General features: G+C 42.0%; 1 protein-coding gene across 2 annotated transcripts in view; it reads right to left on the bottom strand.

Moving 5' to 3' along the window:
• Positions 1-14,956, bottom strand: part of LOC115221801 (piezo-type mechanosensitive ion channel component 1) — a 273,364-nt gene that overhangs the window by 75,882 nt on the left and 182,526 nt on the right. For both annotated transcript variants that reach the window (XM_036510979.1, XM_029792033.2), the window contains 5 exons: positions 14,761-14,911; positions 12,809-12,969; positions 9,224-9,366; positions 5,405-5,506; positions 3,496-3,565 (listed from right to left, as the gene is read on the bottom strand). In XM_036510979.1, coding sequence (XP_036366872.1) covers positions 3,496-3,565; positions 5,405-5,506; positions 9,224-9,366; positions 12,809-12,969; positions 14,761-14,911 — 627 coding nt within the window. The remainder of the gene's footprint in view (positions 1-3,495; positions 3,566-5,404; positions 5,507-9,223; positions 9,367-12,808; positions 12,970-14,760; positions 14,912-14,956) is intronic.

The raw sequence follows: 14,956 nt of genomic DNA, 5'->3' as shown, positions 1-14,956 counted from the left end.
AGCTTAAAGCCCCTGCGAATGGACAGAGATTTAGAGATATGTTACTTGAAGCCTTTGACGAAGTGGAAGGGGGTATAGCTACACATGGGGTAGAAGACAACTGGACGTTTCTGAGGGACAACCTGCTGAAAGCCGCTGACCAGATCTGTGGCTGGTGCAAAGTCCCCTTAAGACCCAAAATAACGTGGTGGTGGAACAATATTGTTGACAGGGCTATTAGACAAAAGAAACAGGCTTGGAAGGCCTGGAAGAACGGTGGTAGCAGGGAAGGGTATCAGACTGCCAGAAGGGAAGCTAGGAGACAGGTCTATCTAGCCAGAGGGGAAGCAGATAAGAGAAATTTGCCAATGTCCTGCGCCGTGAGGATGAAAGACTTGAGGTATTTCGTGTTGCAAGACAGTGTGTGAGAGAGAATCGTGATGTGGTAGGAGAGAAATGTGTTCGCATGGAGGATGGTTCACTTGCGCTAAATGAGGATGCAAAGAGAGAAGCTTGGAGACGCCACTATGAAAGGTTACTGAATGAGGAAAATGAATGGGATAAAGAGAGTCTGCCGAATGTTGACCCTACAGAGGGACCAGCTATCCGAGTTGATAGTTCCGTGGTAGCTAAGGCAATTAGAAGCATGAAGACAGGGAAAGCCCCAGGCCCATCAGGAATTACTGCAGAGATGCTCAAAATATCTGGCAGTGTCGGCTATAACCTAGTCACCCGTATAGTCAACCAGGTGATACACGAAGGAGTCATACCCAATGACTGGTGCAGCAGCATACTAGTCAACTGCTACAAAGGTAAAGTGATGCCCTAGATACAAATAATTACAGAGGTATCAAGCTGTTGGATCAAGTAATGAAGGTTACGGAGAGGGTCATAGCCCAACTAATTAGAGAGAGAGTTAGTTTAGATGAGATGCAGTTTGGGTTCGTGCCAGGAAAAAGTACCACTGATGCTATATTCCTGGTAAGGCAGCTGCAGGAGAAATACCTAGCCAAAGATAAGCCCCTGTACCTGGCTTTCGTTGACATGGAGAAAGCTTTTGATAGGGTCCCCCGATCCCTTATCTGGTGGTCAATGAGGAAACTAGGGATAGATGAATGGCTGGTGAGGACTGTGCAAGCCATGTACAGAGATGCCGTAAGTAAGGTTAGGGTTGGCAACATGTACACAGAAGAATTCAAAGTAGAGGTTGGGGTCCACCAGGGTTCAGTACTCAGCCCCCTCCTATTTATCATAGTACTCCAGGCAATTACGGAGGAATTCAAGACAGGCTGTCCCTGGGAGCTCCTCTACGCTGACGACCTTGCTCTTATTGCTGAGTCACTATCAGAACTGGAGGAGAAGTTCCAGGTGTGGAAGGAGGGTTAGAATCAAGGGGCCTTAGAGTCAACCTAGCTAAAACCAAAGTACTAATAAGTAGAAAGGTAGACAATCCACAAATATCTTCAGGAAGATGGCCCTGCTCGATCTGTAGAAAAGGTGTAGGTAGAAACTCTCTATAAGATGTACCCAGTGTAAGCTATGGACACATAAGAGGTGCAGCAATGTCAAAGGTAGGCTACCTGGGAAGATAGTTTTTGTATGTGGCAGATGCTCGGGAGCATTAACCTCCGAAAATCTGCAGAAAACAACTTCCGTCACTTTCCAGGGGGAAAAACTAGAAGTAGTTGATAGCTTCCGTTATCTAGGTGACCAAGTCAGTAGTGGGGGTGGGTGCGCTGAAAGTGTAACTGCTAGAGGAATAAGAATAGCCTGGGCAAAGTTTAGGGAGCTCTTACCTCTGCTGGTGACTAAAGGCCTCTCGCTCAGAGTAAAAGGCAGACTGTATGATGCGTGTGTACGAACAGCCATGCTACATGGCAGCGAAACATGGGCTGTGACTGCTGAGGACATGCGTAAGCTCGTGAGGAATGAAGCCAGTATGCTCCGATGGATGTGTAATGTCAGTGTACATACTCGACAGAGCGTTAGCACCTTGAGAGAAATGTTGTACCTAAGAAGCATCAGTTGTGGTGTGCAAGAGAGACGATTGCGCTGGTATGGTCATGTGGCGAGAATGGATGAAGATAGGTGTGTGAGAAAGTGCCAATCCCTAGCAGTTGAGGGAACCCGTGGAAGAGGTAGACCCAGGAAAACCTGGGACGAGGTGGTGAAGCACGACCTTCGAACTTTAGGCCTCACTGAGGAAATGACCAGAGACCGAGACCTTTGGAAATATTCTGTACGTGAGAAGACCAGGCAGGACAAGTGAGCCCAGCCCACTTATGAATGCCTTTCCTCCCTTGGACACAAAGACCGGTTGAGGCAAGCGAAGTCGATATAGAACCTCATCCGACGACAGACACCCATCCCAACCCCCCATGCTTGCGAAGACATGTTGGGGCAAGCGAAATCGAAATCGAAATCGAAACCGAATTGAACCAGCCAGGATCCCTGGCCTGGTGGTACGTAAAAAGCACTATCCGACTCGGGGCCGTGGCACGTAAAATACTCCAATGCGACCGTACGACAGGCACCCATGCCAACCCCCTTTGCTTGTGAAGACATGTTGGGGCAAGCGAAATCGAAATCGAATTGAACCAGCCAGGATCCCTGGTCTGGTGGTACGTAAAGCACTATCCGACTCGTGGCCGTGGCACGTAAAATACTCCAATGCGACCGTACGACAGGCACCCTTGCCAACCCCCTTTGCTTGTGAAGACATGTTGGGGCAAGCGAATCGAAATCGAATTGAACCAGCCAGGATCCCTGGTCTGGTGGTACGTAAAAAGCACTATCCGACTCGTGGCCGATGCCAGCACCGCCTCGACTGGCTTCCGTGCCGGTGGCACATAAAATACACCAATCTGACCGTGGCCGTTGCCAGCCCCGCCTGGCACCTGTGCAGGTGGCACGTAAAAAGCACCCACTACACTCACGGAGTGGTTGGCGTTAGGAAGGGCATCCAGCTGTAGAAACATTGCCAAATTAGACTGGAGCCTGGTGCAGCCTTCTGGCTTCCCAGAACCCCGGTCGAACCGTCCAACCCATGCTAGCATGGAGAACGGACGTTAAACGACGATGATGATGATGATGTAGTTGTGTGAGTGTCTGTCCCCTTCGATTTAGATTCCTAACTACTCCCACATTTTGCGGTGCAGTTTAACCAAAACCGGGTATCTTATAGTCGTGATTCATATCGAGCCTTTGGTATTAGCGCGCGTCTACGATGAGTCTACAATTTTAAAATATTTTACCATCATTTTTTTCCATTTTCATGCATATTTTTTAAAGGGAAGTAACTCTCTAAAAATGTCTACGATGAACAATCACGATTTTTAAAAAATTTACCATCAATTTTTTTTCCATTTTTAATGCATTTTTTTGCTATTTTTTGGCTATAACTCTCTAAAAATGCTGTATAGTTATTTCCCTTACAAACCCGAGCAACGCCGGGCGATACTACTAGTAAAAGATAAAAAGACCGACAATTAAAATACCAAACAAACTGCAACAAACCTTTAGGTTTAGTAGTTTCTTCATCTTCAACCTTATCAACGGAAGATCCCATGTCGATCGCGATGCGTTTCTTAAATGAAAGAAGGGAAAGATTGAAAGGAATTTGTGTGAAATATTTACAATAACAATAATTATAAAATGAGATAGGGGTTGTAAATTCAACCCTCCATGGGATAACATATATCCAATATACTGCTAGAGAAGTACCCAACAAAGCTAATACATAAATGTTAAGAATTGCGATGCAATTAATTCATTTACTGTATTAGGTGGGCAACGGTAAAATTATTTTTACCATAAATTAATAATACAAAATAAGAAAATGGAGAAATACATCTAAATCATTTATCAACTATCAGATAATACCGAATCACATACTTTATTAAAACACTACACAAGAGCATTAAGATTAGACATTAATACAGTACAATAATTACACTCATTTTCTTATTTTGTACAATAACAATAATATATTTCTTTACTACCCACAAGGGGCTAAACACAGAGGGGACAAACAAGGAGAGACAACCGGATTAAATCGATTACATCGACCCCAGTGCGTAACTGGTACTTAATTTATCGACCCCGAAAGGATGAAAGGCAAAGTCGACCTCAGCGGAATTTGAACTCAGACCGTAACAGCAGACGAAATACCTATTTATTTATTGCCCACAAGGGGCTAAACACAGAGGGGACAAACAAGAACAAACGGATTAAGTCGACTACATCGACCCCAGTGCGTGACTGGTACTTAATTTATCGACCCCGAAAGGATGAAAGGCAAAGTCGACTTCGGCGGAATTTGAACTCAGAACGTAACGGCAGACGAAATACTGCTAAGCATTTTGCCCGGCGTGCTAACGTTTCTGCCAGAAGATGCCGAATGCAACTGGAGAAATATAATTGAATTCAACCATACAGTGTACTTAATTGCAACAAAAGCTGAAGTAGTGTTATGATAAGTAACAACTGTTTAACCAGTTTCTATATCTGAGATGAGGAATTGTGTACATTATTTACATTTGATGGATATTTGTCATCTTCTTTGTTGTTAACACATTAACCCTTTCATTACTGTATTTCTGTTGAGATGCTCTGTGTTTCTTTCATTTAATATAATAAATATAATAAATATAATAAAGAATTTGGTACAATAACTTAGTTATCATTAGGCTAGTATTAGGAAAATAAATTGTGACTAAAGAGTGGTGGAAGATTTTAATTCAAAACTTATGAAAACAAGACATTTGTACTACAGAGCCAGAGCCGGTTTCAGCTGGGTTGGTATCAAAAGGGTTAAGAATTGTTTCTCTATTATATATTTAATCCATTCGTTACTGTATTTATTTGGAGATGCTCTGTGTTTCTTTCAATTTATTTTAAATATAACAAAGAATTTAGTAAACTAACTTGGTTATTATTAAGCTAGTGTTAGGAACATAAATTGTGACTAAGGTTTGGTGGAAGATTTTTATTCAAAACTTATGAAAACAAGACATTTGTACTACAGAGCCAGAAGTAGTTTCAGCTGGGTTGGTATTAAAAGGGTTAACAACAAACAAGATGAGGACAAATATCTGTCTAATGTAAATAATGAACTGTTTAACCACTTAGCATTTAGACCAGGTATCAGATATCAGGTCCAGGTATTCTACCCATTTTATGTTCAAATTGGCCAGCTCTGGCCTCTCACATCTATCCTACACAGTGTCATTCTAAAAGTAAACAATCACATTATCAAAATCTTGAAGCTACAAGATAATTCATGATTCAAAACACTGCAAACCAATAAGCATTACGTTTGACAGAGTATCCGAACGCTAAAGGTTAAAACAAGAAACAACAGATTTATTAAAAAAAAAGAGAAGCTATAAAACAGATAATCTTGCATCATCTCTTATTTACTTACAGGCGATGGTGTAGAGTCTTGATGTTGACCTGGTTGGTCTGTATCTTCTCTTGCCTTCTCCAGAGCTGTGTCAGTTCCTGAGTCGATAGCGGTGGACAACAGCTAAGATGTAGCAAACAAAGGGACAGTGTTAATAAGATTCAAATGAGTCACAAAGCAAAATATCATTTCTACTCTATAATATAAATTGGACATGGGCGATCGTTGTATTCTTTCTTGTCTTGAGGTTCACAGCCAAACGGCTGAGTGGATTCACCTGAAAAATGGCACACATGTGGAAACAGGTGCATAGATTGGAATGCAGTTTGTATTTTTTTCCTAGCCCCCATAGTTACTTAGAAAATCACTTGAAACTTTTTCTAATGGAATTCCCCTCTTTCTTCTGCAAATAAATTTTTTTCACAGATACAACTGCTTACAAAAATAGGGATTAATGTATAATTTCTTTCTATGTTCATAATTAAATCAATGTTTTAATGATTAGACAGAGGTCCAATAGAATAGCTCTCGGAAACAGACTATGTACAAATTGGTTCTTCACAACTCCTGAAGCTGTTTTCTGATGGGAAGGGAGTCAGGAAATTTTCATATAGCTGGAGGCTCCAATCGAAACAGGGGACCCGAAATTATAAGGTTGAGAAACGCTGTCGTAGATTATGCCTAACCGAAAACAATCACAGCCACATCATCGAAACAGACCGGGTGAAACCATGCTTAGCTGCTAGTTCATATATAAAGTAGTTTCAAGGACACTATTCCTGAAATGATGATGTGGACATGCATTAGTATTTCTACAAATGCAGTCAACCTTCAGTTAATTCTATTAATGATAATATTTTTCATTAGGAAATTACTATTTTTAAAATCTCACAATGTGAGATATTCAGCAACAGTACTTTGTAGTAAAGATTGTTTGCCAACACAACATGGCAGTCCAGGTTTAGGACGAATTTTGCTGTAATTTAGCCCCAGGAGACATCGTCTCCAGCTGGCTATACGACGCAATCTGTGTCCTTATATTTTCAAACAAGGGAATCTAGCATCCCCAGTCAGCTCAAAACAATATCTGAGTATCACGATTTCTGGGTTATTTCCCTTCATCAGCACAGAATAATCGTTCGGCTAGAGGTGGTGCAACAATTACAGCAACATTAGCCCTAAACCAGGACTGCCATGTTATGTTGGCAAACAATCTTTACTACAAATATTTTTCATGTTGAAAGTACAGCTTTAGCTCATGTTTAGGACAATTTCGGTTGAATAGTTTTCTGTAGCAATAGTTAATTGGGAAATCCTAATCTTTTAGGATTAGGAAACTTTTAGCAATATTTACCAAAATGCTTAAGGAAAAGCGAGATAAACCAAACGATAGTCCAGGATAACTTTTTAGCATTGGAGCATAAGTGATTTAATTTTTGAATTGACTAAATTCTGAAGCATTATTAAAATGAGGGGCTACATTATCAAAAATTTCTTTGGTAAATGAAGCAGATTTGCATAATCATCAACAGCATTGTTTAACATCTGTCTTCCAAGCATGCATGAGTAGGACAGTTGACAGGAGCAAGCCAAACAGAAGACTACCCCAAGGTACTGTGCCTGTTCTTTCTGTTTTGGCAGGGTTTTTATAGCTGGATGCCCTTCCTAACACCAGTCACTATGCAGAGTGGACTCAGTACTTTTTATGTATATACTAGCAGTATCACCCGGCGTTGCTCGGGTTTGTAAGGGAAATAACTATATAAGCATTTTTAGAGATGTAAAGTATAATAGCCATCTCAATATGGCTAACCACAAAGGGGGGGGGGGTGTTACTGTAGCTTTTTACGTTCTGAGATTTAATAATAAATTTTTAGAGAGTTACTTCCCTTATATAAACCGAGCGAAAATGCATTAAAAATACGGAAAAATTATGGTAAATTTTTTAAAAATCGTAGACTCATCATAGACGCGCGCTAATACCCAGAAGGGCTCGATATGAATTACGACTATAAGATACCCGCTTTTGGTTACACTGCACCGCAAAATGTGGGAGTAGTTAGGAATCTAAATCGTAGGAGACAGACACACAACTTCACTTTTATATATAAAGATTACCAAATGAGGTTGTTATATAAGAAGACAGCCACTGTAGCAGCTCTTACTAAACGATACTACATTAAAAGTGGTTGGTGTTAGGAAGGGCATCCAGCCATAGACACCAAAGCCGACTTCAATACCAGTGCCATCTGACTGGCTCCAGTGGCACATGAAAAGCACCATCTGCACATGGTCAATGCCAGTGACCCCCTGACTAGCTCCCATGCTGGTGGCACATAGAAAAGCACCATCTGCACATGGTCAGTGCCAGAGCCCCCTGACTAGCTCCCATGCTGGTGGCACATAGAAAAGCACCATCTGAACATGGTCAGTGCCAGTGCTCCTTGACTAGCTCCTATGCTGGTGGCACATAGAAAAGCACCATCTGAACATGGTCAGTGCCTGTGCCCCCTGACTAGCTCCCATGCTGGTGGCACATAGTAAAGCACCATCTGAACATGGTCAGTGCCAGTGCCCCCTGACTAGCTCCCATGCTGGTGGCACATAGTAAAGCACCATCTGAACATGGTCAGTGCCAGTGCCCCCTGACTAGCTCCCATGCTGGTGGCACATAGTAAAGCACCATCTGAACATGGTCAGTGCCAGTGCCCCCTGACTAGCTCCCATGCTGGTGGCACATAGTAAAGCACCATCTGAACATGGTCAGTGCCAGTGCCCCCTGACTAGCTCCCATGCTGGTGGAACATAGAAAAGCACCAACTGAACATGGTCAATGCCAGTGCCCCCTGACTAGCTCCCATGCTGGTGGCACATAGAAAAGCACCATCTGAACATGGTCAATGCCAGGGCCACCTGACTAGCTCCCATGCTGGTGGCATATAGAAAAGCACCATCTGAACATGGTCAGTGCCAGTGCCCACTGACCGACTCCAGTGCTGGTGGCATGTAAAAAGCATGCACTACACTCTCAGAGTGGTTGGTGTTAGGAAGGGCATCCAGCTGTAGAAACCTTGCCAGGTCAGATTGGAGCCTGGTGCAGCCTACTGGCTTGCCAGCCCTTAGTCAAACCGTCCAACCCATGCCAGCATGGAAAGCGGCCATTAAACGATGATGATGATGATGATGATGATGATATAATTGTAGATTCTTTACAGAAACGTTTTATAGTTGACACAGATCATCATCATCATCATCATCATCATTGTTTAACGTCCGCTTTCCATGCTAGCATGGGTTGGATGGTTCAAATGGGGTCTGGGAAGCCAGAAGGCTGCGCCAGGCCCAGTCTGATCTGGCAGTGTTTCTACAACTGGATGCCCTTCCTAATGCCAACCACTCCGTGAGTGTAGTGGGTGCTTTTTACGTGCCACTGACACAGGTGCCAGATGAGGCTGGCAAACGGCCACGATCGGATGGTGCTTTTTACGTGCCACCAGCACGGAGAACAGACAAGGCTGGCAACAGCCACGATCGGATGGTGCTTTTTACGTGCCACCAGCACGGAGACCAGTCAGATAAAACAAACTTTAGATATTAACCTTTCGCCTGACTTGTACATCACATGTAATGCACAGGACATATCTCTCTGGCATCATATATGTTACACATTCCCAGTTTTTTCAACCACCAGAGTAACTTGGGACTTATGAAAGGGAAGTTCTATATTACTCAGAACATGTGAAATAAGGGCCAACTAAAAGTCTGGAAACAAACATGGCCATTTAGGACTAAAACTGACGAAAATGTTTTAGACAAAAAGGGTTAAGCAGAAATTCTTACCTGAAGTGGCCCCAATGATTTATCTTCACTGCCACTCCGTTCTGGCCGACCAATATTCAAAGAAGTGGTTGGGCCCTGATCTGGGCTTTCAGGTACCTCTTCTGTTTCATCTTCAAATAAATAATAGTCTCCAGAGCGGATAGCTGAAAAAAGAAGATAGGACAAGGTGAAGGATTGTAAACAACGGAGTCAAAAATTAAGTCAATAAAATACAATTAGGAAAGAGAAAAAGCTGAAACTAAAATCACAAAATTTGACTTTTAACCCTTTAGTGTTCACATTATTCTGCCAAAATTAATCCTTTTTATCCACACTGTCTTGAACTAATCATGCATTATCTTGTAGCTTTGAGATTTTGATGAGGAAGCTGTTAATTTTTAAGATGATATTGTAGGGTTGGTGTGAGAGACCAGATCTGGCCAGTTTGAACATAAAACAAGCAGAATACTTTTGGCCGGATATGGCCAGTTTAAATGCTAAAGGGTTAAAAACATCACACTTCAAAACCAAAAACACAAAAACTGTAAGCTCCCACAAATTGAGACTTAAAACTGTGGATGAATCTCAGATTAAGATCAACAAAACCAGAAGGATTTAAGGTCTCATATGTCCTAAAATCAAAAAGTGCAGGTCTCTTAAAAAGTATAAATTCAATGGATTCACATTAACATGAAACATCCCTTTACGGAGCCAATGAGGGGAACCCATAGTGGTTTATCTTTTATCTTTTACTCGTTTCAGTCATTAGACTGTGGCCATGCTGGGGCACTGCCTTGAAGATTTTTATTCAAGTGAATCAACCCCTGTATTTATTATTTTTTAAGCTTGGTACTTGGTTTCTTTTGTTGAACTGCTAAATTATGGGGATGCAAACACAACAACACAGGTTGTCAAATGGTGGTAGGGGACAAATACAGACACAAAGACACACACACATACACACACATACATGATGGGCTTCTTTCAGTTTCTATCTACCAAATCCACTCACAAGGCTTTGATGGGCTTGAGGCTTAGTAGAAGACATTCATCTAAGGTGCTGAACAGTGGGACTGAACCCAAAGCCTTGTGGTTGGGAAGCAAGCTTCTTACCACACAGCCACATGTTTTAGAAATAGCAGTCAAATCTTCCACACTGCTGTCATAAAAAAACAAAATACACATTGGATAATGTCATTCTAGATGTAGGCAAGGTGGTGTAACCCTGGGCACATGGCTGCATAGTTAGGAAGTTGGCTTCACAACCATGTAGCTCCAGATTAGATCCTACTAAATAGCACTTGAGCAAGTATCTTTAGACTAATACCCTGAAGAGAGAATATCTTGACAGACAGACAGACACCTTTTGCCAATATGAATGTTGATGAGAAAACCAAATAATCAGGTGATTTTTTAACAGAAATCTCCTGTGGTGTCTGTTCTGTCCATGTTGCACAGATGTCCCCTGATCACTCTAATCATTAGCTGTAACCAATTAAATGGTCATTGTCCACAAAATGCAAAACCACATAGATAGATACATTATGCCTATTAAAGATGGGATGGTCAATCTGGAATATATTTATTTATTTATAGGTTCACTGGGTCACCTAGAAAGAATAAATTTTAAAATTTTATTTGTATTTCTTTATTGACTAGGCGTAGGAGTAGCTGTGTGGTAAGTTCCGGGTTCAGTCCCACTGCGTGGCACCTTGGGCAAGTGTCTTCTACTATAGCCTCAGGCCAATCAAAGCCTTATGAGTGGATTTGGTAGACGGAAACTGAAAGAAGCCTGTTGTATATTTGTGTGTGTGTGTGTGTATATATATATATATATATATATATATATATATATATATGTTTGTGTGTGCGTGTGTGTGCATTTGTGTCTGTGTTTGTCACCCCAACATCACTTGACAGCCGATGCTGGTGTGTTTACATCCCTGTCACTTAGCGGTTCGGCAAAAGAGACTGATAGAATAAGTACTAGGCTTATAAAGAATAAGTCCTGGGGTTGATTTGCTCAACTAAAGGCGGTGCTCCAGCACGGCCACAGTCAAATGACTGAGACAAGTAAAAGAGTAAGAGTAAAGAGACTATTGCAGTCTGCAGGGTGGTTTTTTTTTGCATTTTATATATATTACTCTCTTACTTGTTTCAGTCATTTGACTGCGGCCATGCTGGAGCACCGCCTTTAGTCGAGCAACTCGACCCCGACACTTATTCTTTGTAAGCCCAGTACTTATTCTATTGGTCTGTTTTGCCGAACCGCTAAGTGACGGGGACATAAACACACCACCATCGGTTGTCAAGCAATGCTAGGGGGACAAACACAGACACACAAACATATATATATATATACATATATACGACGGGCTTCTTTCAGTTTCCATCTACCAAATCCACTCACAAGGCTTTGGTCAGCCCGAGGCTATAGTAGAAGACACTTGCCCAAGGTGCCACGCAGTGGGACTGAACTCGGAACCATGTGGTTGGTAAACAAGCTACTTACCACACATCCACTCCTATACACTTTATTATACTAAGTGCATGATGCCCTGGCCTATGATAAAATTGTCTTGCATGGAACCAGTCCTTCAGACAAAAAAGGGTGGGGATGCTGCTCTAAGCCCCCAATGCAATACTTTATAATAGCATCCTACACCCAACCCTTAACCCCATTTTCTGACAGTCCCAACATTATAATCCTATACAAAGCCTGAATTCCCTCTAGCTTTGATGTGTGTGATTAACCGTAATCATCGTGACCACCTTGATCGACCAAGCTATCAGATGTTGCTACACATTGCTGGTCACAATGCGCTTTGCATTGTTTTTAGCCTTCAAGTGACGCCAACCCGCTGGCTAAGTGAGCAGGCCAACAGAAGAAAGAGTGAGAGAAATTTGTGGTGAAAGAGTATAGCAGGGGTCGCCACAGCCCCCTGCCGGAGCCTCGTGGAGCTTTAGGTGTTTTCGCTCAATAAACACTCACAACGCCCGGTCTGGGAATCGAAACCGCGATCCTACAACTGCGAGTCCGCTGCCCTAACCACTCGGCCATTGCAGCTCCACGTGATCAACAGTAATACACAACTCAAATAGGTCATGCTCCACTGATCTGGATGTAAGGACTGCAAAACCCATCTAAGAGAAAATAGTAGAGTGTCATCATCAGTATAACAATAGAACAATAATGTGGAGGCGCAATGGCCCAGTGGTTAGGGCAGCGGACTCGCGGTCGTAGGATTGCGGTTTCGATTCCCAGACCGGGCGTTGTGAGTGTTTATTGAGCGAAAACACCTAAAAGCTCCACGACGCTCCGGCAGGGGATGGTGGTGATCCCTGCTGTACTCTTTCACCACAACTTTCTCTCAGTCTTACTTCCTGTTTCTGTTGTACCTGTATTTCAAGGGGCCGGCCTTGTCACTCTCTGTGTCACGCTGAATATCCCCGAGAACTACGTTAAGGGTGCACGTGTCTGTGGAGTGCTCAGCCACTTACACGTTAATTTCACGAGCAGGCTGTTCCGTTGATTTGGATCAACCGGAACCCTCATCGCCGTAACCGATGGAGTGCTTCCATCCAGAACAATAATAAAAAAAATACCTTGGAAATGTTCATCGGGTTCATGGAAGCTCTTCTTCAGTCCGGCTTGCTTGGTTTTCAAATGCTCCATCTTTTGCTTGATTGTGTACAACACTTCAGTTTCTCTCTCTTTCTGAAGCAGCACTTCTCTGATCAGAATACGATTGATCAGTTCAGCTCCTCTGGACAAAATAAGCGGGTTTGTTTAGTGATTGACCAGTAATAGACAAAGTGAGGAGATGGGGAGAGTAGAAAAGAACTGTTATTAACAATTACATTGACCCCCCCCCCCCCTTCGTGTTCAACTGGTTCTTATTTTATCAACCCCGAAAGGATAAAAAGTAAAGCTAACCTTGGCAGAATTTGAACTCAGAATGTAGCGACAGGTGAAAAACCACTAAGCATTTTGTTTAGCATGCTAACGGTTTTGCCAGCTGACTGCCCTAACAATAGTAATAATAATAATAATAATTCACCTTTGGAAACATGGGTGTTTCGTTCAAGATCCTTAAATAATCCTTATCCAGGGACCTTTTGAGAGGGATGGGTTACTTGACCAGAAGAAAATTCTAACTGGGCCCCACCTGCAAGGTCATGTGCTGTTTATCTTGATATGATATCACCATGTCACGCACATATGGTTGTGATACATGTGCCCTTATCAGACGGGTAGTCATGATGGGTATACTGGGCTTCGTATATTTTACCCCAGTGCCACTTTGATGGCATGCACTGCTCTCTCACTCAATAATAATAATGATAATAATAATAATAATGATAATAATAATGATAATAATAATGATAATAATAATGATAATAATAATAATAATGATAATAATAATGATAATAATAATGATAATAATAATAATAATGATAATAATAATGATAATAATAATAATAATGATAATAATAATGATAATAATAATAATAATGATAATAATAATGATAATAATAATAATAATGATAATAATAATAAGGGTGGGTGGATGGATGGATGGATGGATGGATGGTGGTGGTGGTGGTGGTGGTGGTGGTGGTGGTGGTGGTGGTGATGATGATGATGATGATGATGATGATGATGATGATTTCAAATTTTGGCACAAGGCAAGCAGTATCAAGGGAGGGGCTAAGTTAATCACATAAACCCCCATGCTCACCTGGTACTTATTACATTGAACCCCGAAAGGATGAAAGGCAGAGCTGACCTCAGCAGAATTTGAACTCGGAACATGAAGATGGACAAAATGCTGCTAAGCATTTTACCTGGTGTGATAACAATTCTACCAGCTGACCACCTTAGTTTTAGTAATAATAATAGTTTCGAATATCGGTTCAAGGCCAGCAATTTTGAGCTGGTCGGAGCTGGTCAATTACACTGACCCCGGTACTCGACTGATACTTTATTTTATCAAGCTCAAAAATAAGACGGATAAAGTTGACTTCGCAGGAATTTGAATTGAGAATATAAAGAACTCTTTTACTTGTTTCAGTCATTTGACTGTGGCCATGCTGGAGCACCGCCTTTAGTCGAGCAAATCAACCCCAGGACTTATTCTTTGTAAGCCTAGTACTTATTCTATCGGTCTCTTTTGCCGAACCGCTAAGTGACGGTGACGTAAACACACCAGTATCGGTTGTCAATTGATGTTGGGGGGACAAACACAGACACACAAACATATACACACACATACATATATATATACGACGGGCTTCTTTCAGTTTCCGTCTACCAAATCCACTCACAAGGCTTTGGTCGGCCCGAGGCTATAGTGGAAGACACTTGCCCAAGGTGCCACGCAGTGGGACTGAACCCGGAACCATGTGGTTGGTAAACAAGCTACTTACCACACAGCCACTCCTGTATAAAAACTGTTAAGCACCTACTCTGATAGCTCACCACCTTAATGATAAAGCAGGTAAAAAAAGCTCTTCATTAAAGAAAAAAAAACAAATAACGAACAGTGAATACTAACCTGGATGCCAATCGTCTTTGAGCTTCCAGTTCCGCTACAATATGACGGAAATAATGGGAGCTATACACTCTTCGTTGCAGTAGAAGGAAAGCAAAGCAGATCACATCCCATCCCAGACCATTTTTGTCCGCTTCACAATTACCAAGTTGCTCTATAAAATAGAAATTTGTATTTGTTTATTCATCTCTTAGGAGAG

The sequence above is a fragment of the Octopus sinensis genome, linkage group LG18 (genome assembly GCF_006345805.1).
Source record: "Octopus sinensis linkage group LG18, ASM634580v1, whole genome shotgun sequence".
NCBI classification, from domain to species: domain Eukaryota; kingdom Metazoa; phylum Mollusca; class Cephalopoda; order Octopoda; family Octopodidae; genus Octopus; species Octopus sinensis.
This window is presented reverse-complemented; position numbering and strand designations above follow the sequence as displayed.